Source organism: Alexandromys fortis, unplaced genomic scaffold, assembly GCF_014885135.2.
Source record: "Alexandromys fortis isolate MF-2015 unplaced genomic scaffold, M_Fortis_MF-2015_v1.1 scaffold_28, whole genome shotgun sequence".
NCBI classification, from domain to species: Eukaryota; Metazoa; Chordata; class Mammalia; order Rodentia; family Cricetidae; genus Alexandromys; species Alexandromys fortis.
Window position 1 is genome coordinate 14,621,290 of NW_026067901.1, and position 22,301 is coordinate 14,643,590.

Sequence of the window (22,301 nt, forward strand, 5' to 3'; positions counted from 1 at the left end):
GAGATGGCTCAGCAGTTAAGAGTACTAGCTGCTCTTCCAAAGATCCTGAGTTCAATTCACAGCAACGACATGGTGGCTCACAGCCATCTGTAATAATATCTGGTGTCCTCTTCTGGCCTGCAGGCATACATTCAGGAAGAACACTGTATAGATAATAAATAAATAAACCTTAAAAAATTAAAAAAAAAAGTTAATTTTGGCTGAAGGTTCCAGAGAGAGAGTCCATAATGGTGAAAAAAAAAAACATACTGGAAGGAAACTGGGCCAGCCTGACCATCAGGGATCAGAGAGAGGTCAGGAAGTGGGGTGAGGTTGTAAGAACTCAAAGCCCACCCCAAGTGATCTCCTCCAGCAAGGCTCCACCTCCTAAGGCTGCCATAACCTCAGAACCTCCTCAGACAGCACCACCAGCTGGGACTACAAGCTTTAACACAAGAGCCTGTTGGGGATGCTGACTCAAACCTCACACATTATGTGAATAGAGCTGGGGTGTTTGTTGGGCACTGGCTCCGTTTGCTTGGCTCACTCTTATCAAGGCTCTTCCATTGTTTCATAATCGGTGTTCCCGTCCTTTGACGAGGCTGAACATTAGCCCAGCCATCTGTAGACACTGATTTGCTTCTCTGTCCAGCCGTGATGGACACGGGTTGCTCCCATGTTGTAGCTATTGAGTAAAGCTGCCTTGAGCACAGGTGCACGCACATCACCTTGGGAACTGTTGAGTCCTTTTGGGCCGGTACCCGGAAGTGCTGTTGATGACTCAGGTGGTGATTACATCTCTCCTGTTTTGAGGAAGCCCTCCCTGTTACAGAATACCAGGGCCTTCTTACATCCCCCACAGCAATACACTAGGCTTCCAGTCTCTGCTCATCTTCACCAACATCTGTCACTTGACTTTTTCCTCTTCCTCCTCCTCCTCTCTTCTTCCTCCTCATCCTCTTCTTTTCCATCTTATCTCCTGTCTCTATTTTTTTTTAATTTATTTGTTTATTATGTGTACAACATTCTGCTTCACACACACCAGAAGAAGGCACCAGATCTCATTACAGATGGTTGTGAGTCATCATGTGGTTACTGGGAATTGAACTCATGACCTCTGGAAGAGCAGTCAGTGCTCTTAACCTCTGAGCCATCTCTCCAACCCATCCTGTCTCTATTCTTCTTCCTGGTCCTCACCCTCCTGATCCTGCCCTTTTGTCTTTTCTGTGGTGCCAGGGACTAAACTGGGGCCTCATGCATGCTGCACAGGTGTTCTGCTGCTGAGCTAGACTCCAGGCCAGCCCTCCTTTTTTCTTCCCTCTCCCTTCCTTCCTCCCTCCCTCCCTCCCTCCCTTCCTCTTTCCCTCTCTCCCTCCCTTTCTCTCTCCCTCCCTCCTTCCTTCTTTATTTCTATTAGCAGCCGTCGGGTGTGATGTAAACTCCCCAGTGATAGTGCTCGGTCTTCTTGTGCACTAAGCCCATCTATGTATCATCTTAGAAGACTGTTCAAGTTCTTGCCTGGTTTGGATTGAGTTGTTTGTTGTGTTGAGTTTTCAGACTTCTTTTTGTTTGCTATATATTGACCCCTATAACAGAAATGATTTGAGAATTTACTCCCATTTGATGGATGATGACTCTACTCTGTTTTCTGATACACCTGTTGGAAACTTTCCTGACGTCCAGATAGTGTGTGCCTTTCAAATCCTCTTCAAAGAACAAGAACCGAGCCCACAGCCGTGAGCTCCTGTTTTTTCCCCATAGTTTTAGTCTTATAGTTTAGTTTTATAGTTCCCCATAGTTTTATAGTTTCAAGTCTTACATTTCTGACACTTTTGAGTTTTCTTTTTGTTTTTTTAGACAAGGTCTCACTATCTAGCCCTGGCTATTCCTATAATTATCTCTGTAGACCAGACTGACCTCAAACTCCTGAGTGCTGGGATTAGAGGCATGAGTTAATTTTTGTTTGTGAAAATAGCTAAGTGTATAAGTTCGTGCATGTGTTTTTGTCAGTGTTTGAGCCCCCTTTGGACAGAACCAGTGAATGCTAGGCAGCTGTTCTTCCACTGAGCTGGATCCTCAGCCTCTTTGCACTTTTTGGGACAGGCTTTTATACTTTTCCAGGCTGACTTTGAACTTACTCTGTGCACAGCCTAGGTTGGCCTTGAACTTCCTCAGCCTCCTGAAGCACTAGGATTACAGACACCAACACCACCACCCCTCTCCCAGCTTACTGATTTATGTTTGAAAATGTTTTTCCCAGATTTGTCATTAGCTGTTCAGATACAATGCCACACCCTGTCCAGAGCAGAGGAAGCACACTCCTGCTTGGGGCTATTCTGTCCTTTTCTCCTTCCCAGGTCCCTTCCTTATCATCTGGCCTGTCCTCTTGCTCACCTCTAAGGCACAGGCCCACGTACATAGTTACAGGAAATCAGGTAGGAGGAGGACTGGCCTGGAGCCTGGAACCTGGGCAGCTAGATCTGCTTGGCCTGTGCGGGTCCAACCATGTTCCTTTTCAAAGTCAGATAAATGTAACTGCATGAGTCACACACTAATGGATGACTCAAAAAACAACAACTAAAAAGTACCGAGCCAACGGACAACTGCCTAGTCTGTGGACAGGAGAAAATCCAGGGCACACGTTACCCAGGACAATCACTGCCAAGTGTAAGGCCAACCTGGTCTACATAGTGAAGTCCAGGCCTGCCAGGACTACATAAAAAGACCCTGTCAAACAAGCAAACATACAAGATGTCACAAGCCTGGCAGAGTGGCACATGCCAGGAACCCAGCCCTGGGGAGGCTGAGGGCATCACTTGAGTTCCTAAGTCAAAGACCATCCTAAGCAACCTCATGTCTCCACTCAAAAGAAAACATTCAAATGCTCAGTGGAAAAGGTCTAAGCAGCACCCACATATGTAAGTGAGGCATGGAAGCCCCTGTTCTGGGTCTCCCCCCTCCTTCTCGCCCTGCCAGCCACACACATGCACACAGATGAGCACCAGCACATGCCAGCAGTCGGAGCTTTCAGTGTGTCATGGTTGGCATATTTAACCAAGTGGAGTTTGTGATTTTAGATTAAATTTCAAGGTAGTGATTTTTTTACGAGGACCAGTAATTTCTAACCTGTCTTTGGTGGGCATCCAGCGAAACAAGGTGGGAGTGTACCTTGTTAAACACCAGTGTAAACACCAGACTCGATGATACCTGGGGCCCAGAGTTCAGCAGTGGCTGGAATTGCCCTGGCCCTGCCCTGCATCCAGGGCCGTGCTGTTCACATCCTCAGCTCAGACTCAGCTGGGTGCCTCTCAAGGGACTCAAGCAAAGAGCCTTAGCTCAACCCAGCATGGAAGGGGACACGTGGCCTTGAAGGAAGGACCTCACACATTGGAAACAAATGGCCTACCATAGTCCACACCGTTCGCCACATACTTTCTTCCCTCTGCACTGCTGACTATGGGAAGTCAGCATTCATTCCGCCAAAATCTACTTAAACACTCTACTTACAGAAGTGCTGTGTTGGGTAGCCACTAGTGAAGCGCGAGGGAAGCCACTGTCTCCTTACCTCATAGGCCACCTTCCCGTTACTCCATTGGTTAGCAAGAGCACTTTTTTCTCAGCACTCAGCTTTCACAGGACTCTCTGCTGGGCAGCAGTTCTTCCTATTGGAGTGGGCACTGCCCAAAGCTCCTATGGGGCATGCTCAGGCCTTCACCATCAGAACCTTTTGTTGTGGAAATCCAGGGTTCTGAGGGAATTTGTTAACTTAGTTAAATACCCCCGCTTAAAGGGGTTGGAGAGATGGCTCAGTGGCTAAGAGCCCTTGTTGCTCTTCCAGAGGACCCAGGTTTGGTTCCCCAGCACCCATGTGGAGGCTCATAACTGTGTATAACATTAGGGGATCAGACTCCATCTTCAGGCCTCTGAAGGACCAGGCACACACAAGCTGTACAGACACACATGCAGGTAAAGCACCTACAATAGCAGCCACCAGTCCCACCCTTTGTGGTTTTTGAAATAGGTTCACATGGAACTTTGGCACACACCACTGTGATTGGCTGCACAGAGGCCCCACATCCCAGTGCTCTAGGAAATGTTATGAAAGGTTCGTTAGCAGTTCGATGCCAGAGAAGGGACGTTTTCACACTGTGGCGTCTTGTTTCTTTCCAGATCCACAGAGCTGGATTCGAACTGGTCTTGGTTTCAGCTTCGATGCATGCAAGTTGGAGGGAACTCGAATGCTGTAAGTCCCCAGACTTGCCCTTTCCTCCTCTTTACTGAAGTTTAATTCCTATGTGTTTGGGTTGCTCGGGGTGGGGATGGGGGTGGTGGGGGCAGATGGCAAAAAGCAGGCTCAACAGCCAGAAGCATCAAAGGCGTTTTTTTATTCAGAAACCCATTGAGTGAGTACCTGTTGGGCTGGATACTGGGTGTCTGGTGACAAACCAACCCCTCTGGTGGTAGAGTCAGAGCACAACTGAAGAAGTAAACTCACAAGAAAATGAAGGAGTCTAAGTGCTTTAAGGAATCTGAAAGCAAGTGAGGATTTAGAAGACCTGGTGTGCTTAAAACAGAAGGAGGGGCTGGAGCCATGGCTCAGAGGTTAAGAGCACTGGCTGCCCTTCCAGAGGTCCTGAGTTCAATTCCCAGCAACCACATCTGTAATGAGATCTGATGCCCTCTTCTGTCATGCAGGCACACATGCAAATACAGCGCTCATATACATGCATAACCAAATCTTTAAAATAAAAAGGAGGTTTTAACCCTTGAAGGAAAACCTATGTGCTTACACTGGAATGTGTGTATTTACATTAACTAGAGAGAATCAGGTCTATCCAGTGGTAGACCGGAAACCGGTTCAAAGAAGCTAGTGTGTGTGGCGGGAGAGGGAGTCATTTTCTTCAGTGGTGTAGCCATGGAGTAGTTGTACAGGCTCCAATAAATAGCTATACTTGACTGTACTCAGTGGGTCACACAAAAAAGCAAGCCCTCCAGTAGGCATGAAAGAAGAAGGGGCCTTGTTGGGAATAGCAGTGATGAGAGAGCCTAATAGAAGGTAAAAATGACCAGAACACATTACATGCATACATGAAGTTGTCAAAAGAAGAGAAAAGATGCTAGCCCAAAAGGTCTTTTGAGACACACTCCCTTTTCCAAATGGTACTGACTGGTGACTGAAACACTTTCAGAGGTGCTGTTCAGCCAGGTGTAAGAAGTCTTATGTTGTCACATGTGGTGGCCATGTCTGTAAACCTGGCACCCAGCAGGCAGGGGCAGAAGGAACTCCGTGAGTTCAAAACCAGCCAAGACTAAATAGTGAGACCCTGTAATGAAGAGTTGTTGTTTATTCTCTAAGACCTTTGTCCTGCCTGGTTTCTCTTTTGAGGTTACACAGCCCTGGCTGTCCTGGAATTTGCTGTGTAGATCAGGCTGGCCTGAACTCACAGAGATCCATAGCGAGCCCCTGCCTCTCACAAGGAAACCCTCCTCAGAGTAGCCTTCAAGTCAGCACAAGTGGTTGGTGCAGATCCAAAGGCCAGTTAACCCATTCTCTATCTAGTCTTGGGTCTAGTCCTGCTGTCAGGACAGGTGACATGACTTCTATACCTGAAACTCATTTTCTGGAAAAGGATAACAGAGTCCCCCAAGATGTCATATGGGCACACATGCACCCCCAACAACCCATCCATCAACCAATAAGTGTTAAAAATAAAAATATTGTCACTATATTTGAAGGGATTTTCTTTTTAAATTTTTTATTCCATTCATGTCTTTGTATGTGTGTGCACATGCTTGTGCACATGCCATGGTGCCCGTGTAGAGGTCAAAGGACAGCTTGTAGGCGGTGAGCCTCCTTTCCCACCACATAGGTCTTGGGGTTTGAACGCAGTTTGTCACCTTTGCAGCCTAAGCCTTTCCCTGCTGAGCCGTCTGGTCGGCCCCAAGGATTCCCTTCTGTAAAGTAAGGGAAATTTACTTTAGAGCTTTCATGGTGTCCAATTGTTTTCATTTTCCCTTGAACTTTCTAAGTCCCTCATTCAGTAACATTTTGAGCCTGAGGTCAGAAGTCTTGTATATTTCCGCTAATTCGCCTGCTTTTCTCTGTAGTCTTCCTTCTTCCACCAGCACGGGTGTACCACCAGTGACACCAACGCCAAGTACAACAGCCGTGCGGCTCAGCTCTACCGGGAGAAAGTCAAGTCTCTGGCCACCCAGGCCACCCGGAAGCACGGCACTGACGTGAGTCCCTGTAGATAAAGTTCATTCAGTAAAAAGCGTTCGTTTAATCCCAAGCAGTAAAACTCTCTGAAGTCTTCTGTGAGGAGCCAGGGCATGGAAGACCCTCATTATTAGAAGGACTCTGCCCTGTCAATTCACGTGTGACCTGGACCAGCAGGTCATTCTTCAGTGACAGGGCCCAAAGGGGAGGGCCAGGAGATGCGAGGATAAAGGAAGTAGGAAAGCTGGGCTCGGAGGTCTTGTCCAAGTTGGTGGTGTGTGCAAACGAGTTTATTAAGAAGTACAGCGTCTTATATACAGTTTGCAAGGATCAACAGAAAGCTATTGCCCAATGGGACAAAGTCAGCAGGAAGCTAATCAAGCAGTGTCGTACAAAGGGAACACAGGGTTCCAAGTGTGTCTCAGACAGAGCACAGAACGGCCTTGGGCCTGATAACCACAGCCCTTTAAGGGGCAAGAGTTGAGTTCTCAGGTTTAAGTCACAGTTCCCCCAAGACCCTGGCCCCAGGCTATTACTACTGGCTTTGCCAGGTAATCCAGGTCTTAGACAAGGAAACACATTCCTTCTCCAGGTCAGCCCAGCTCTCAGTACACATGGACACTGAGGATCACTGCTGGAGACCTTAGGTTCCTTCCGGCCGTGGGTCACACAGGTCATGTTTCCATTAACTAATCAATACATAACTGCTTAATGTGTGCTTCCAGTTAAAGATTTGTCATTTTAGTGCTAGGTGCACTGGTTCACACTGGGATTCCAGCACTTAGGAGGCAGAAGCAGGAGGAATCCAAGTCCAAGCCCAGTCTGGGCTATGAGACCCCATCTCAGAAACAAAAATAAGCGAACAGGGTGTCTCAAACCTAGGATTCTAGTACTTGGAAGGAAGAGGTAGGAGGATCACCTCAATTATGAGATCTCTTTGATCTACACAGTGAGTTCTAGGCCAGTCAGGGTCTTGAAAATGAAGATCAGTCAATCATAAATAAAAGGATAGCCTCATTTCATGGGCGTAAGCTCTGTGACAGAATGTTGCTGCCTGTGAACGGCCCTGGGCTTCCACTTCATGCTGCCAAAGAATTAAATAATTAATTAATTGCCAGCTTTGTTTGATATATGTTGGTGACACGTGAGCATTGACCACACAGGGGCCTTAGCTCAGGGCTGATTGGGTCTTCTTGAAGCCACATCACAGCCTTTGCAAGCCTGGGAGCCCTAGACACTGCTCTGCCCTTAGGGCTGTGTTTACTCTGGAAACCATTAGAATAAAAAGCTTGGCAGTGAAGAAGGCAGGCATGCCCTGAGGGGGCACAGGAAGGCCACTCATTTGTTAGTCTGAGGACTGAAGCACAGGGCAGTGTGCCTGCCTCAGCCTCAGCCAGGAACATGTTTTTCCCACAGCTCATCTTTGCTAGTGTCTGGAGATGGATTGAAAGCATCAGGGGTGTTATGTCGAAGTCATAAGCAACTTCAGTGAGGATGGAAATTCTGGGTTTGGACTGGGCCTGGTCACTGTGGTTTAGAACCTACATTAATATCTAAGAGGGTTTCAGGAACTGGGGTCCTTGACCTCCTGAGGGTGTGGACTTTGGAGTAACAGCTTTTTCTACAGTGTGCTCAGGGCCCTGTATGGACACTCTGGTGTTGTGTGTGAGGTACTAGGCAGCGTAAGCTGCAAGCTCCAGAGGGGAGTGGAGGGGAGAGCTGAGGTAAACTGCTAAGCTCCGTTTTATTTTCCTTCCAGCTGTGGCTTGACAGCTGTGCAGCTCCACCTGTGTCCCCTCCCCCAAAGGAGGAGGATTTTTTTGCTGCCCATGCCTCTCAGGAGGTAAGTTTGCTGCTTTGTTCTCAAGGTTTGTTTTAGATCATGTGTATGTATATGGGGGTTTGTACATGTGAGTGCAGTGCCCATGGAGTCCAGAAGAAGGCATCAGACTCTTGGAGCTGGAGTTACAGATAGTTGTGAACCTCCCTACATGGGTACTGGGAACTGAACTTGGGTCTTCTGCAAGAGCACTGCAAGCTCTTAACCCCTGAGCAATCTCTCTGGCCATGCTTCACATAATTTTAAAATGTGCTTATTCTGAAGCCCTAACAAGCATGCATTTGCGATGCAGTAAGATACAGGCTGCCTGGCGAGTTTCTTGTGCTGTTCTCCATTCATGACTTCTGACCTGGGGTCTAACCTGGGGCCCAGAAGTATTCCCTTTCACAGTTCATAGACGAAGTATACCTGTCCGGGAAAGCACGGGCCCTGTCTTGCTGACTGGAATGTGGTCACCTCTGTACCTAGCTCTGGGGTGCTTTCTTAGCCAACTCAGAGCTTGGTGACTGAAGAATAAAGACAGTTGTCATGGGGTAAATCTCAGTGCCCTGATGTCATGGGGGTAAATCTCCATGCCCTGTCATCATGGGGTAAATCTCAGTGCCCTGATGTCATGGGGTAAATCTCAGTGTCCTGATGTCATGGGGTAAATCTCAGTGCCCTGTCGTCATGGGGGTAAATCTCTGTTCCCTGATGTCATGGGGTAAATCTCCGTTCCCTGATATCATGGGGGCAAATCTCAGTGCCCTGATTTCAAGACTTACTGTGAGAATTAAAGGACACGAGTAGAATACAGAGAAGCCAGTGCAGTAGTGTCCAGGAGGTGGCACTACTGGCTTCTTCTCAAGTCACTTTGCTAAGGGAAGGTAGAGCTTGCAAGACCCAAAACACTAACAGGTCCTGGGAAGCAACACTTGCAGACTTCTGGCTTAGAGCCCCGTAGTCTGGATTCTCCCTGATTCTTACTGTCCCATTGAGGAGGGGCTGCTACTTGCTCAGTTTTAAAATGAAATTACACGTTCATACCTGTCATGGTGGCACATACCCAAGAAGAGAGATTTACAATGATGCAGGTTTGGAGGTTACAGCCTGGTGTAGGCAAAGTCTTCCATCTAGACCACCGATCAGCTCTGTCCCACCAGCTGCTCCCCAAATACCCACACCGAGGCTTAATATTTACAGATGATCAGCTGATAGTTTAGACATGATTTTAGCTAGCTCCCACCACTTAAATGAACCCATTTCTATTCATCTCTGTGCTGCCCCAAGGCTCATTTACCTCATCTATATACTGCCCATTCTGCATGCTTTGCACCTCCTGGCATCTCCTGGTGACTCCTCAACTCTGCCCTTCTTCCCAGTGTCCTCCTCGTCTGTCTCTCCCACCCAATCTCTGCCTGCCCCGCTCTAGGCCAATGAGCTCTGTATTAACCAGTGAGAGTAATGCGTGCTTCCAGTGCACAGACTGTTCCATAGCAGTCGGGGATGGTTCGTCTTGTAGCTCCTGGGCCTGTTCAACATTAGGACACTGGTGGGGAGCATACAGAGAAGCAAGATTGCTCACCTCATGGCCAGAGGAACTAGGGTCCCTTTTTTCCCTTCAAGGACCCTGAGACCTCCCTTTAGAACCTCCCCTGTGCAGGCTGGAGACCAAGTGAGTGATGCGTACGCTTCTGGAGGGCTTAAGCAAGCACGATCCATCATGGTCCTATGCTGCCGAGGCTGAGACACACCACTGCTGCAAGTTAGAGGTCCACTTTGGCTATAGAGTGAATTCCAGAACAGCCTGGGCCATAGTGTGAGGCTCTGACTTGAAAAATCAAATTTAAAACACAAAAACCCCCTGGGGAAATAGCTCAGTAGATAAAATACTTGCCATGCATGAGGACTGGAGTTTGGATACAGGAACCGTGTAAGCCGAACAGGTAGCAGCCTTCCTGTAATCCCAGGGCTCAGGAGAGAGAGATGGCATCCCTGACGCAAACTGTCTGTCTAGACTAGCTGAGTCAGCAAGCTCCAGGCTCAGCAAGAAACCCTGCCCCAGTAAATAAAGGGAGAGGGATCAAGGAAGATATCTAGTGTCAACCTCTGACCTCTGCACACACCTGCACCCACACACCTGTGAACATGTATGCCCACGATACCATACACACACACACACACACACACACACACACACACACACACACGCGCGCGCACGCGCGCGCGCGCGCGATAAATCTTGATTTATTTCTTTTTTGCTATTATAACTTGAATATCTATGTTGTCATTGATGACATAATAAGGAGTTACCAGAAGCTGAGGATGGGGACACAGATATGCAACCCAGCACTCAGGAGGCTAAGGTTGAGGATCCTGAGTTGAGGCCAGCCTAGGTGGGATGTTGCTATTGTTTAACACAGCACTAGATACAGAATAGACTGAATAGCCGTGCTTAGTAGCTGAGAAATGGCAGCAGTAAAAAGATGGGCCGGGAAGAGAGCCAGGAGCAGCATGGTGTGGTCTTGGGTTGGAGAGTTGAAGAGGAACTCGTGTATCTGTCATCTCTGTAGTGCGTGTCTGCGCATGTGCAGATGGAGACTAGATAAATGTGCACACGTGTCGTCCAGCTTTCCCACCCCACGCCAAGAATGCCTAAAGACGGGCAGCAGTGGCAAATACCTTTAATCTTAGCACACGGGAGGCAGAAGCAGGTGGATCTCTGTGAGTTCGAGGCCAGCCTGGTCTACAGAGCAAGTTCCAGGGCAGGCTCCAAAGCTACAGAGAAACCCTGTCTCAAAAAACAAAAACAACAAAAAATCAAGAATGCCTAGAGACAGTGACATTCTGGCTTAGCAAACACCCTCAGCATCTGGCCTTGGTTTCTAAAGACTTATTTATGTGTATATGTGTGTCTGCATGTATATGTGTGCAACATATGTGTGCCTGGTGCCTACAGAAGTCAGAAGAGGACACCATGTCCCTGCAGCTGGAGTTCTAGGTAGTTGTAAGCAGCCTGATGTGGGTGCTGGGAACTGAACCTGAGTCCTCTACAAGAACAGCCAGTGCTGCTAACCACTGAGCTGTCTCTCCAGACCTTCAGCCCTCCTGCTTTCTAATTGCCATGTTCCAGCAGTGGAGCCAGGCTACCTGTCGGAAATGACCGCTGAGGTTTCTGAGCCAAGTATGCAGACCGTCTTGTAGAGTTAGGGCTCAAGCTGGAAAGTGAGGTGACCTGGGGAGAGTGGACAGGGCTTCATCCAAAGGACTCATAGGCAGCCTGAAAGACCCATCCCTCCCCCGTGGTCAAAACTAGGGCAGTCTGAACTACAAAATCAGTGTTGTTATCAACCAAAGAGCATCTGTCACCAGGAGTCTATGTGATTTCACTGAGTACAACATGAATGGGGGAGGGACACGTCTTCCTCTTGGACCCTGAGCTGTGAGTGGAGTCTTGAGGACGTGGAGCTCAGCTGGCCATTCCTCAGGTGCAGGTCAGGCTGGGAGACACCTGCCAAGACTGGAAAGGATGCCGCATCCCCTCACCAAGGGTCAGGGGACTGTCTCCAGTTTTGAGTCATGTTGACACAGGCAAGAAGAGAACCACTCTGCTGTAAAGCACTGGACAACGTCCTTTAAAAGCTTCAAGGCCATGAAAAATGATGACAAGTCACCAGAGCTCATGGTTGGGTCCCCGAGTGGCTCCAAGAGGGAGGAAATGACTGGATACAGCAGCCTACAGAGCCTGCAGTGCCCAGGTGCTGCATCCATGACCATTTCCTGTATCGACACATGTGCAGAGGAGCCTGGGTACATAGAAATGTTCTGTGTGATCTGAATCACTTCTGCATAAATCGGAAATTATTCCAGCTGGGTGTGGTGGTGCATACCTTTAATCCCAGCACTGAGGAAGCAGAGGCAGGCAGATCTCTGAGTTTCAGGCTAGCCAAAGCTACATACTGAAACCTGTCTCACAAAAACAAAAATTCCAAAGTTTACACCTCAGAAGGGAAGAGGCTGGGAATATAGCTGAGTTGGTAGAGCGCTTGCTAGAGAGGACACAAGGCCCTGGGTTCTATTCCCAGACATCATAAGCTGGGGCTGTCTTGCATCTGTAATACCAACACTGGAAAGTGAAAGGAGAAAAGTCAAAAGTTCAGGGTTGTCTTCTGCCACAATACCAAGTTCTAGGCCAGTCTGGAATTCATGATACTCTGTCTCAAAAAACAAACAAACAAAAATGGTGGGCAAAGTGAGACATTTGAACATTTAGGCAGGGCCGTGGACAGATGTCTTTGGGAGTCTTGCCACTAGCACATGCTCAGAAGGGGCTCCTGCCCTGCTACCCTGATGCTGGTTTGCTGTTAGTGATCCTTGCTTTCCTGCTAATGGCTTCTCTCATCTCACCTCAGGTCAGTGGTACCATGCGGGCATCAACACAGCCAGAACCAGCTCCTTTAACACCGAGGACCGTGGAAACCACTCCAGAAAAAAATGAAGGTGGGGCCCATGAAGTCAACACAGAACACTGTTCTTTGGTCTAGTAGCCAAGCTGAAACTGTTGAAGTTAAAATAGAAAACCTTTGTGTTAGCCCATGGATTCTAAAGACATTCTAGAAGGGTCCCAGCAAGACGTCAGCTAGAGAATAGGATAACTGGGTCGTCAGTGTCTGCTGTGATGCAGTATTGAAGTGTGGACTTCTATAATTAGAGGACAAGATTTCAGAGTTCTTTTTTAAATTTAGTTTTAAAACTTTTAAGGCAAGGTTTCTCCGTGTAGTCCTGGCTATCCTGAAACTCTCTGTGTAGACCAGGCTGACCTCGAATTGGCAGAGATCCACCTGCCTCTGCCTCTGCCTCTGGAGTGCTATGATTAAAAGCATGTGCCACCATGCCTGGCTAAGTTTTCCATTTTTAAATTGTTTAATAACTATTTCAAAGTAAGTAAGTCATACTTACCTGCTAATTGTATTGCAGAGCTTTATTGATTTAATGGTTTTTTGAGGCAGAGTCTCATGTTTCACAGGCTGTCTGAAAATTCACTAGGTCGCTGAGATAACTGAAGAGTGCTGGGCTCACAGGCATGTTTCCCCACACCCAACTGTACGTGTACTGTAAATATGCTGCCAGTCATTGTGTGATCTAATGTACGCATTAGAAATGACCTAGGTGCCCGTTGTGTCTAAAACTGAGCATCTTTCTTTCATCAGCCCAAATGTTACAGTATATTAACAATAAATGTACCTTTGACAGCCAAGCAGCGAGCTTGGGATGTGGGACCCAGGAAAGACATGCTGGCTTGTGGAGGGAGGCTCAGTGGCAGCCTTTGGGTTGGGGTGCAGCAAGACAGTTTGAGAAATGGACTCTGCTGCAAGGATTAAAGTTGGTGCTGTCTGCCACGAGAAGGGTGGTAGGAGAGCAGCTTCAGAAGCCATGAATCACCTCTAAGGTAACCCCAGCATGGATGCTTTTCACCTATGGTTTACAACCATTGCTTTCTTTATCCTTTTTGATTTTTTAAGACAGGGTTTCTCTGTGTATCCCTGGCTGTCCTGGAACTCATTCTGTAAACCAGGCTAGCCTTGAACTCAGAGATCCACCTGCCTCTGCCTCCCAAGTGCTGGAATTAAAGACATGTGCCACCCCTGTCTGGCTATGTGGATTTCTTTTTTTGTATCCTGTGGTTGAGATGCCTTGGAGAAACACAGGAGTCCAGCCTGGCATCCTCCCCCTTCTCTTCTGGGCCTGCAGCTCCAGATGCAGCCAGTGGCCACCCCCAACACACCTGCCTTCTGCACTTTGTGTCCCTTCTGTACACTATGCCCTGCTCTGGAGATTGCTGTGTCCCTTGGGTTGCATGTGACACATGTCCCATGACAGAGCGTATGGGGGATGTGCCATGTGCAGTGTGGTAACTGAATGCCTTACTGTAAACCACACATGATGAGGGAGAGTTCTGAGACCACGGTGGGGGCGCATACCTACAGTCTTAGCACTGAGGGGCAATGTCAGGAAAGTCAGGGTTCAGTGTCATCCTTGGCTACCTAGGGAGTTGAAGGCCAGCCTGAGCTATATAAAACCCTGTCCAAAGCAATTACAAAGTGGAATTCTAAATGGTAGCAGTTGAAAAGACTTTTAGAATTTTTTTCATTCTATAAAACCATTGTTTTAAACATGCATTGACATTCTAATGGGCAGAATTCTGTCTTTTTTTTTTTTTTAAAGACATGGTCCCATGTAGCCCAGGTGGCCTCACACTGGGCTACATATAGCTGAGGATGACTTTGAACTTCTGATTGTCCTGCCTCTACCTCCTGAGTGCTGGGATTACAGGAGGACACCAACATGCCCAGCTATTACAGCAATTTTAAGTCAGATTGCTTATGGCAGGGAGCAGGTTGTGTGGGGTGGTAATGGAGCCAGGGGTCTGGTTTGATAGGGGAATGACAGCCATGCTTCACAGCACCTTAGGATAACCCGCATCTGTTAACGCTGCCCAACAGTAGAAAGGTTTCAGATGTGTCTGACACAGAGAGGTGCTAATGTTTGGTATGATACATGACCATGACAAACTGTGGGCATTGTCAAAATACCGCAGCGTGCCTCATAAATACATAGGATTATTATATGTCAACTGCAAAGAAAAATATATTTAAAAAAGTGAGGGTCCGCATGGTGGCCCACACATTTAATGCCAGCACTCAGGAGGCAGAGGCAGGCAGGATCTCTGTGAGTTCGAGGCCAGACTGCTTTACATAGTGAAACCCTGTCTTTAAATGATAATGAAAAAGGTGGGGATGTAGCTCAGTGGTAAAGCACCATCTTGGCCATGTGCAGCATCAAAAAATATAATGACGAAATAGATAATGGACCTGAAAAGCAAGGTGATTGATGTTCCCAGATGAGAAACATAGGACTGAGCAACGTTTTCTGCATTAACGTCAGTGCTTTACATTTTCAGGTGGACCAGAACAAGGGCCAAGTGTGGAAGGTCTGAACGCTCCAGGGAAGGCTACAGCAGGTAATATGCCGAGGGTCCGGGGTCGTCTTTGAATTCTGCCCGTCTCAGTTCTCACAGTGTTCAGCATTGTGACTGAACCCATTCCCGAGTATTATCAGGCAAAGCTGCTATTCTATGTAGCCACCGTGGCTATGCACCTTGCAGGGGCTGGTTCACAGACGTGCCCACTGTATGAGCTCAGAGCCCCACACCACCGTTCATCAGACACTCGGCATTTTCTCCGCGTTCTAAACTTCAAAGCCAGTGTTCCATTTTTAAGGAGTTATAATCTGATATTGATGTGTATTAATTTTCATGTATTGGAAAGTAGCCACACCGATGAAAAATAACTAAACCTCTGGTTATTTTCACCATCTGTCAGACTTCTCAGTCAGGAGCAGGTTATGAGGCATGTGCAATAGGGGTCTAAAGCAGAGCAGTGGAAAAGTGAGTCCTCGTGGAGTCCTTTTCACACTTGAAGTCTAGCACTAGTCTCTTCTTAGAGCTGAAGATTGCAGTCTGCTACAGCAGGGGATTTACATGCTCCCCTTCCCACCATAAGGATGCATGCATGCATTCGTGCGTGTGTGTCTTGGAATGGGATGGGGCTTCATGCATGTTAGGCAAGGGCTCTACCACTGAGCTGTACCCTCAGCCCCAGGCTTTATTCTTCCTATGCCACCAGAGCGTAATTCTAAAACCAGAATATATATCTGTGTATTAAAAATTATACAGAAAAGCTGGGCGGTGGTGGCACACTCCTTTAATCCCAGCACTTGGGAGGCAGGGGCAGGCGGATTCCTGTGAGTTTGAGGCCAGCCTGGTCTACAGAGTGAATTCCAGAATAGCCAGGTCTACACAGAGAAACTCTGTCTCAAAAAAACAAAAAACAAAACCAAAAAGAAAAAGAAAAAAGAAAAGAAAATGATTCAGAAAGTGATATTTTAAAGAAACTATAAAGCGTGTATTTTTGTGAAATTTAGAAAATGCTAATACTAAGACCTTAGTAGAAAGGCCAAAAAGCAGTGAAAGGCAGCTACTACATTACTACATGACAGGCTGCTTCTCATGTTTCAGTCAGTGGTGGGATGCTAAGATCTGTGTGTAAATCAGTAGGAAAACCCCAGCCTAGGCTTTAGTTAGAGCATAGTGCTAGGCCATTTCCTGTTTTAATTTTTTTAAATATTTATGTATTTCATTTTGTAATAGGTATTTGGCCTGCTTGTATGTCTGTGCACTACATGCATGCAAAAGCCTACAGAGATCAGAAGAAGGGTCAGATCTTCTGGAATTAGAATAACAGGTGGATGTGAGCTACCACGTGGGTGATGGGATTCAAACCCAGGTCCTTTGTAAGAGCAGCCATTGCTATTAACCTCTGAGCCGTCTCTCCAGCCTCCAGTTTCCTGGAGTTTTTTTTTTTCTTTTTTTTTTTTTTGGTTTTGCTTTTGGGTTTTTTCTTGTTTTGTTTTTTTGTTTGTTTGTTTTTGGTTTGGTTTGGCTTTTCGTTTTTTAAGACACGGCTTCTCTGTGTGCCTTTGGAACCCATCCTAGAACTCTCTGTGTAGACCAGCTTGGCCTCAAACTCACGGAGATCTGCCTGCCTCTGCCTCACAGAATGCTGGGATTAGAGGTGTCAACTACCACCATCTGACTCAATTTTCTGGGTTTTTTTTTTAAAGATTTATTATTTATTTATTATGTATACAATGTCCTGCCTGCATGTGTCCCTGCAAACAGAAGTTGGCACCAGATCTTATTAGAGGTGGTTGTGAGCCACCATGTGGTTGCTGGGAACTGAACTCAGGACCTCTGGAAGAGCAGTCAATGCTCTCACCATTGAGCCATCTGTCCAGCCCCAGTTTCCTGTTCTTAAGGAGCTGAGGCTACCTCAGTGGTGGAGCACTTGCCTACTAGGTTTGATTGCCAGCAGCACCGAGCAGTGGTAACGGTGGTGATGATGGTAATGGTGGTAGTGAGAATGTTGATGATGGTGATGGTGATTACCATGTGTGAGGGGGTGCAGTAAAGAAAATGCCAATATGACTGCTCACTTTTTATTGTGAATAAGAGCAAGAGAACATCCAGAGGCATCTGGAAGAGTCCAGAGCAGAGAGAAGAAACAGATCAGACATAGCCAGGACTGTCTACTAGAGAAAGGAGAATGCTGTGTAGGGAGAGAGTAAGAGGATAGATAACAAAGGATAGAGTTAGTATATAGAGGCTGGGTTGAAGTATAATAAAGACAGCAGTAATCTGAGGTGGGGCGGGGCAGGGGCTTTGAGGGACTGAGGAAGCCTAGAGGCCAGCATGAGCTTTGGTATGCAAGCACAGGTTTATGCCAGTGGAGCGTATGTCAGTTCTACCAGTAGGAAGGGAAATGACTCCTTTTGGCAGGTGGGAATTAGTTGAACATGACTTTTGTCTACCAAAATTTCTCTGTAGCCCTGGCCATCCTATAACTGACCTCAAACTGACCAGACTGACCTCAAACTCACAGAGATTCGCTTGCCTAGCAATAAAACCATAAGTGGGATAACAACAACACAAAAAAAATGAGGGCTGGGGTGTAGCTCAGCACCATGGTGCTTGCTTAGTATTCCTGAGGCCCTGGTTCAATCCCCAGCATCAAAACTTTTTTAAAAGAGAAAACAAAGACAGGGATACAATCATTACTTGATTGTCAGGGCTCTGGAGTAGAAGAAAAGATCTTGATGGGAGTGGGGCTTATGACCTGGCCCAACTCTGGGAGCTCCCCTGCCCCAGACAGTACAGTCATCTCATCAACCTGATAAGGCTGCATGGAATGAGCAAAATCTTCTGAAGTTGGAGCCACAGAGCTGCGGTTTTTCATCACGTAGGAGTGCTCTGAAGATTGAAGTTGGAGGGCTGCTAGGCTCTGTCATCCCCTGGGAGCAAATGACAGAGGATGCCAAAACCCCATCACAGAATGTGGCTGGAGCCCAAGGCTGGACAGAGCTTAGATGGCATGGGGTGGGGCAGTGCTTCCAAGGGCCACGGATAGCAAACAAGGCTCAAGGTAGCAATAGACAGCAAAGAGGCCACAAGCAGCAGAGAAGGCATCCAAAGAAACCACAGGAACGGGGGCTAGAGAGAGGGCCTGGTGGTGAAGATCACTGGCTACGCTTGCAGAAGACCCAGGTTCAGTTTCCAGTCTGTAACCCTAATCTCAGGCAATCTGATGCCTTCTTCTGGCCCCCGAAAACCCCAGACACACAGATGGAACACAGGTAAACGTGCAGGCAAACACCCACACACAAATAAAAGCAAGAACCCCAGGAGCAGGCCGGCTCCTCTGCTGATAAAGGAGCTCTCAGCTGCTTCCTGGAGAGTGAGTAAATGAGAAGGCAAGGTGGTAGCCCTGGGGGAGAGCCTCAGAGCAAAGGTACTTTGGCCAGTGCCAGCTGCAAGTGTGCAGGGCTGTGCAGCTGTGGTCAGGCCGGGGTGATGGAGCATCCCAGTGAGGCACTCGAGTCTCAGCACCTCTCAAAACAGGCATGTGAAGACTGTTTATTTAAGAATGTTGGATTTCTGTGTCAGTCATCATGGGTCACATGTTCTTACCTATATGAGAGAAGGACTTTTGAATTCTTAGGTGCTTTAGAACATAACATAACCATATAGTCTTTGAGAGTCACAACTCTTTAGGTCTGATAAGAAAATTTGATTAAAAATGGTCTTCCCAAGAAAGGGGTCCAGGGTCCTTGCATATATGGGGGATCAGGACAATAAATGTTTAAGGGTTGACATCAGGCTGTATCACACAGAGAAAGAACCCCAAGTCCAGGCCTTGTCTCACCTGGGTGATAGCTGTACTTTAGAAATTCTTGATGCATATAATTCAATAGGAGAGTTAGCTCCTCTTAAAATTATTTTTATTACACTTTAGTTATCTGTGGAGTGGAGTACATGCTATGGCATGTGTATGGAAGTCAGAGGACAGCTCGCAGGATCCCACCACATGGGTCCTGGGATCAAACTCAGGTTATCAGGCTTGGCAACAAGTGCCTGTACTCACTAAACCGTCTCACAGAAGAGTGTTTTTAATGCTTGTGGAGAGCAGGTCCTGGGATAAGCACAGACTGTTTCTCTAGTGTGTACTCAGAGCAGGTGTTCGCTCTGAGCTGCAGTGGTATATGGTCATACCCTGACTCTGTGCTGAAGCCCTGGGAACCTGAGAACATGCCTGACAATTTACACAAGCAAGTCATCTTATTTATAAGACACACTAGAATAGAAAAGTAATGCATAAAATTCTATCTGTCTGACTTCTTTTTTTCCCCCCTTTGGCAGAAGTTTCATCTCTTATAAAAAAGAAACCAAATCAAGCAAAAAAAGGAGTAAGTATTACATTGTGTAAAAAAAAATACAGGAGTTTGGCTCTTAAGACTAGAGATCCATTTTCTCTTACGAGTTTTTTTTTTTTTAAACTGGCATATACTCACTGCACATGATACTGGTTTTCATAAATCACTATGATGGTACATGTCTTTAATCCCCCATCACTGAGGAGATAGAGGCAGGTGGATCTCTGTGAGTTGGAGGCCAGCCTGGTCTACAGAGTTTGTTCCTGGTCAGCCACAGCTACACAGTGAGACCTGTCTTTAAAAAGAAAAAAGGAAGGGGGGAAAAAAACTATATTGTGTAGATAGAGACTGTTCTCTCCTTTTCCAGCCACTCAGAAACTATCTTCATTACAACACTGTTTGGCCAATGACTCAAGTGTATTTCTAGCTAGCTCTTTTACATCTTAAATTAACCCATTTCTATTCATCTATATACCACCAAGACCTTTTGGGGGGCCTTATTGCATCAAACCACATTATCCTGGAAGGAATCTACAGGTTCTCATCTCCTGTGAAAACAAAAGCAGAACCTCTTTTACAAAGTATCACATTCTTAGACTCAAAATTTGAAGTCAAGGTACTTTTAAAGTATATATGTTTTTTTAGCTTAGCAGCCCCCAGAATCAAATGTCTCTCTGCAGTCAAAAAACTCAAAGAAACCGTAATAATATACATAATCCAGACTCTCTGTGTATTTTCCATCTTTATGTGGTTTAAGTTTCTTTACTCCTTTAATCTATGACTGTCTGTGCTCTTTTATATTACTTTTACTATCTCTTTAAAGACTTTGATTTTTTTAAAACTATTTATTTTTATAACTGTGTATACTCTTTTTCTTCTCTCTCACAAGTGTACGTACATTTATCCAACACTATGACCCATTCAGAGGTGTTCTTCATCTGAATCTGTCTTTATTGCATATCTGTAATCATTTTCTGAGTAGGAGCTCTTTTTTTTTAATGTTAAGTGGATGTAGCTAAGACCAACTTCGTGGCCCTGTCTGTTTGCTCCACCCAGTCCAACATGGTGGAGGCATGTTCAAAGCCTCTGCAAGCCATGCTCATGGCCCCAGCTCCAGAGACACAGCGGGTATATGTTACCATTAAACAATTTGTAACACATTGCTCACAGACCCCATTTAAGTGCTCTGTAGCAGAACCTCCTGAAAGAACCAGAGTTGTTTGTTCTGCCAGCACAAACCGGGAAGCCAAATCTTAAAGAAGCTGTGCAGTTTTGCCACTAATGCTAAGTCAGAAAACCTTTTCATAAAGGAGCCGTGCCTCTGCTTACCACTAGCAAACAGAGCCCACATGAGAAAATGCTGCTACCAAGAAGCTGTACTTAACTCTGTTCTTTTGTGTCTAGAATTCCTTCCTAAGCTCTCTCAGGTTTTATGTGGATGTAGTTGGCTCACGTTGAGCACCATTTTGTAAACAGAGACTGCTTGTTTGTCTCCTGGCTGCTCAGAGCCAAATAATCATACAGAAATTATATTAATTATGGCACTGCTTGGCAAATAACTTAGGCATATTCCTGGCTAACTCTTATATCTTAAATTAACCCATTTCTATTAATCTGTGTACCGCCATGAGCTGTGGCCTACTGGTAAAGTGATCTGGCATCTTCCTGCTTCAGTAGCTACTTTCTGACTCTGCCTGCTCTCTCTATATATCTCTGTTTGGTTTTCCAGCCTAGATTTAATCTGCTAAGTCATTGGCCAAAACAGCTTTATTCATTAACCAATAAAAGCATCACATATACAGAAAGACATCCCACATCACTTTCTTCTGTGTCCTGCAGAATGTCTGTCAGTTTCTTTGGTGAAGCAGGAGCCCTTAAAGGATCATTCTTTCTTTTGGAAGGTTTAGAAGTTACTTTTCTGTGGGTCTTGCATGTCCAGTTCATACAGCATACTATCAAGCAGTCCAGGAAAGAACAGTTTCTTGTCCAAATGGCTAACCTTGTCACATTGAAGGCAAATTCCATAACGAGTTCTCTGATGCCCTCTCTGAAGTGATTGGTGCTGCCAGAAGCAGACGTGTCTCACTGTTGAGAAAAGTCTTAATTTCTTAAAACACTTTAAATGCCGTATTCTGTAGGTCTTTGAAAGATGCATATCTATCTAAAATATATCTCTGTACATTTAGAAAATCTAATATGACTACAAGTTTGACTGTTATAGATAACTATTTATTAATCCATAATTTTTAATTATTACATTTTTAAATGAACTGTATAAACATAATACCTTAAACAAAAGTAGAAATATACATATAACAAAATTGACCTTAAATTTTTATCAGTAAACCAAAGTCTATACCAAGGTCTTTAGGAAGACCTTGACTGTCATCATTAAACCCTTATTATCAACCCACTTTAGATGAAAACAAATGTTTATAAACAATATTTGGGAATGTGAGTGTAGTTTTTAAGACTACTTCCTGCTGATTGGGGATGCTGGTAATCAGGTCTTTCATGGGGTATCCTGTGTGGTTGGTTCATTTCAGCTGTCAGGGGTCTTGTTTGGTCAAACCATATTAGCTGATAAGGAATCCACAGCTTTCTATACTCTGTGGAAACAAACACAGAACCTCTCTTCCAAAGTAACCTGTCCTTAGACTTAAATTTTGAAGTCAAGATACCTTTAAAATATATATGTTGGTTTAGCTTAGCAGCCTGTACAATGAAATGTATTTCTGTACTTATCTCATTCACAGTCAAAGAATTCAAAGAAAACACAATAATATACATAATCTAGACTCTCTGTGTATTTTTATTTTTTAATTTTTTTTTTGAGACAGGGTTTCTTTGTTTATCTTTGGCTGTACTAGAACTCACAGAGATCTGCCTGCCTCTGCCTCCCAAGTGCTGGGATTAAAGGGGGTGCCCAACTACTCTATTTCCTTTTTTTTTTTT

At 45.9% G+C, this 22,301-nt stretch overlaps 1 protein-coding gene across 2 annotated transcripts in view; it reads left to right on the forward strand.

The window, feature by feature from the left end:
* The window catches only part of Arfgap3 (ADP ribosylation factor GTPase activating protein 3), a 49,922-nt gene that overhangs the window by 8,170 nt on the left and 19,451 nt on the right, over positions 1-22,301 (forward strand). For both annotated transcript variants that reach the window (XM_050129637.1, XM_050129645.1), the window contains exons 3-8: positions 4,150-4,222; positions 6,088-6,219; positions 7,959-8,042; positions 12,431-12,518; positions 14,980-15,039; positions 19,333-19,379. In XM_050129637.1, the coding sequence (XP_049985594.1) occupies positions 4,150-4,222; positions 6,088-6,219; positions 7,959-8,042; positions 12,431-12,518; positions 14,980-15,039; positions 19,333-19,379 (484 nt within the window). The remainder of the gene's footprint in view (positions 1-4,149; positions 4,223-6,087; positions 6,220-7,958; positions 8,043-12,430; positions 12,519-14,979; positions 15,040-19,332; positions 19,380-22,301) is intronic.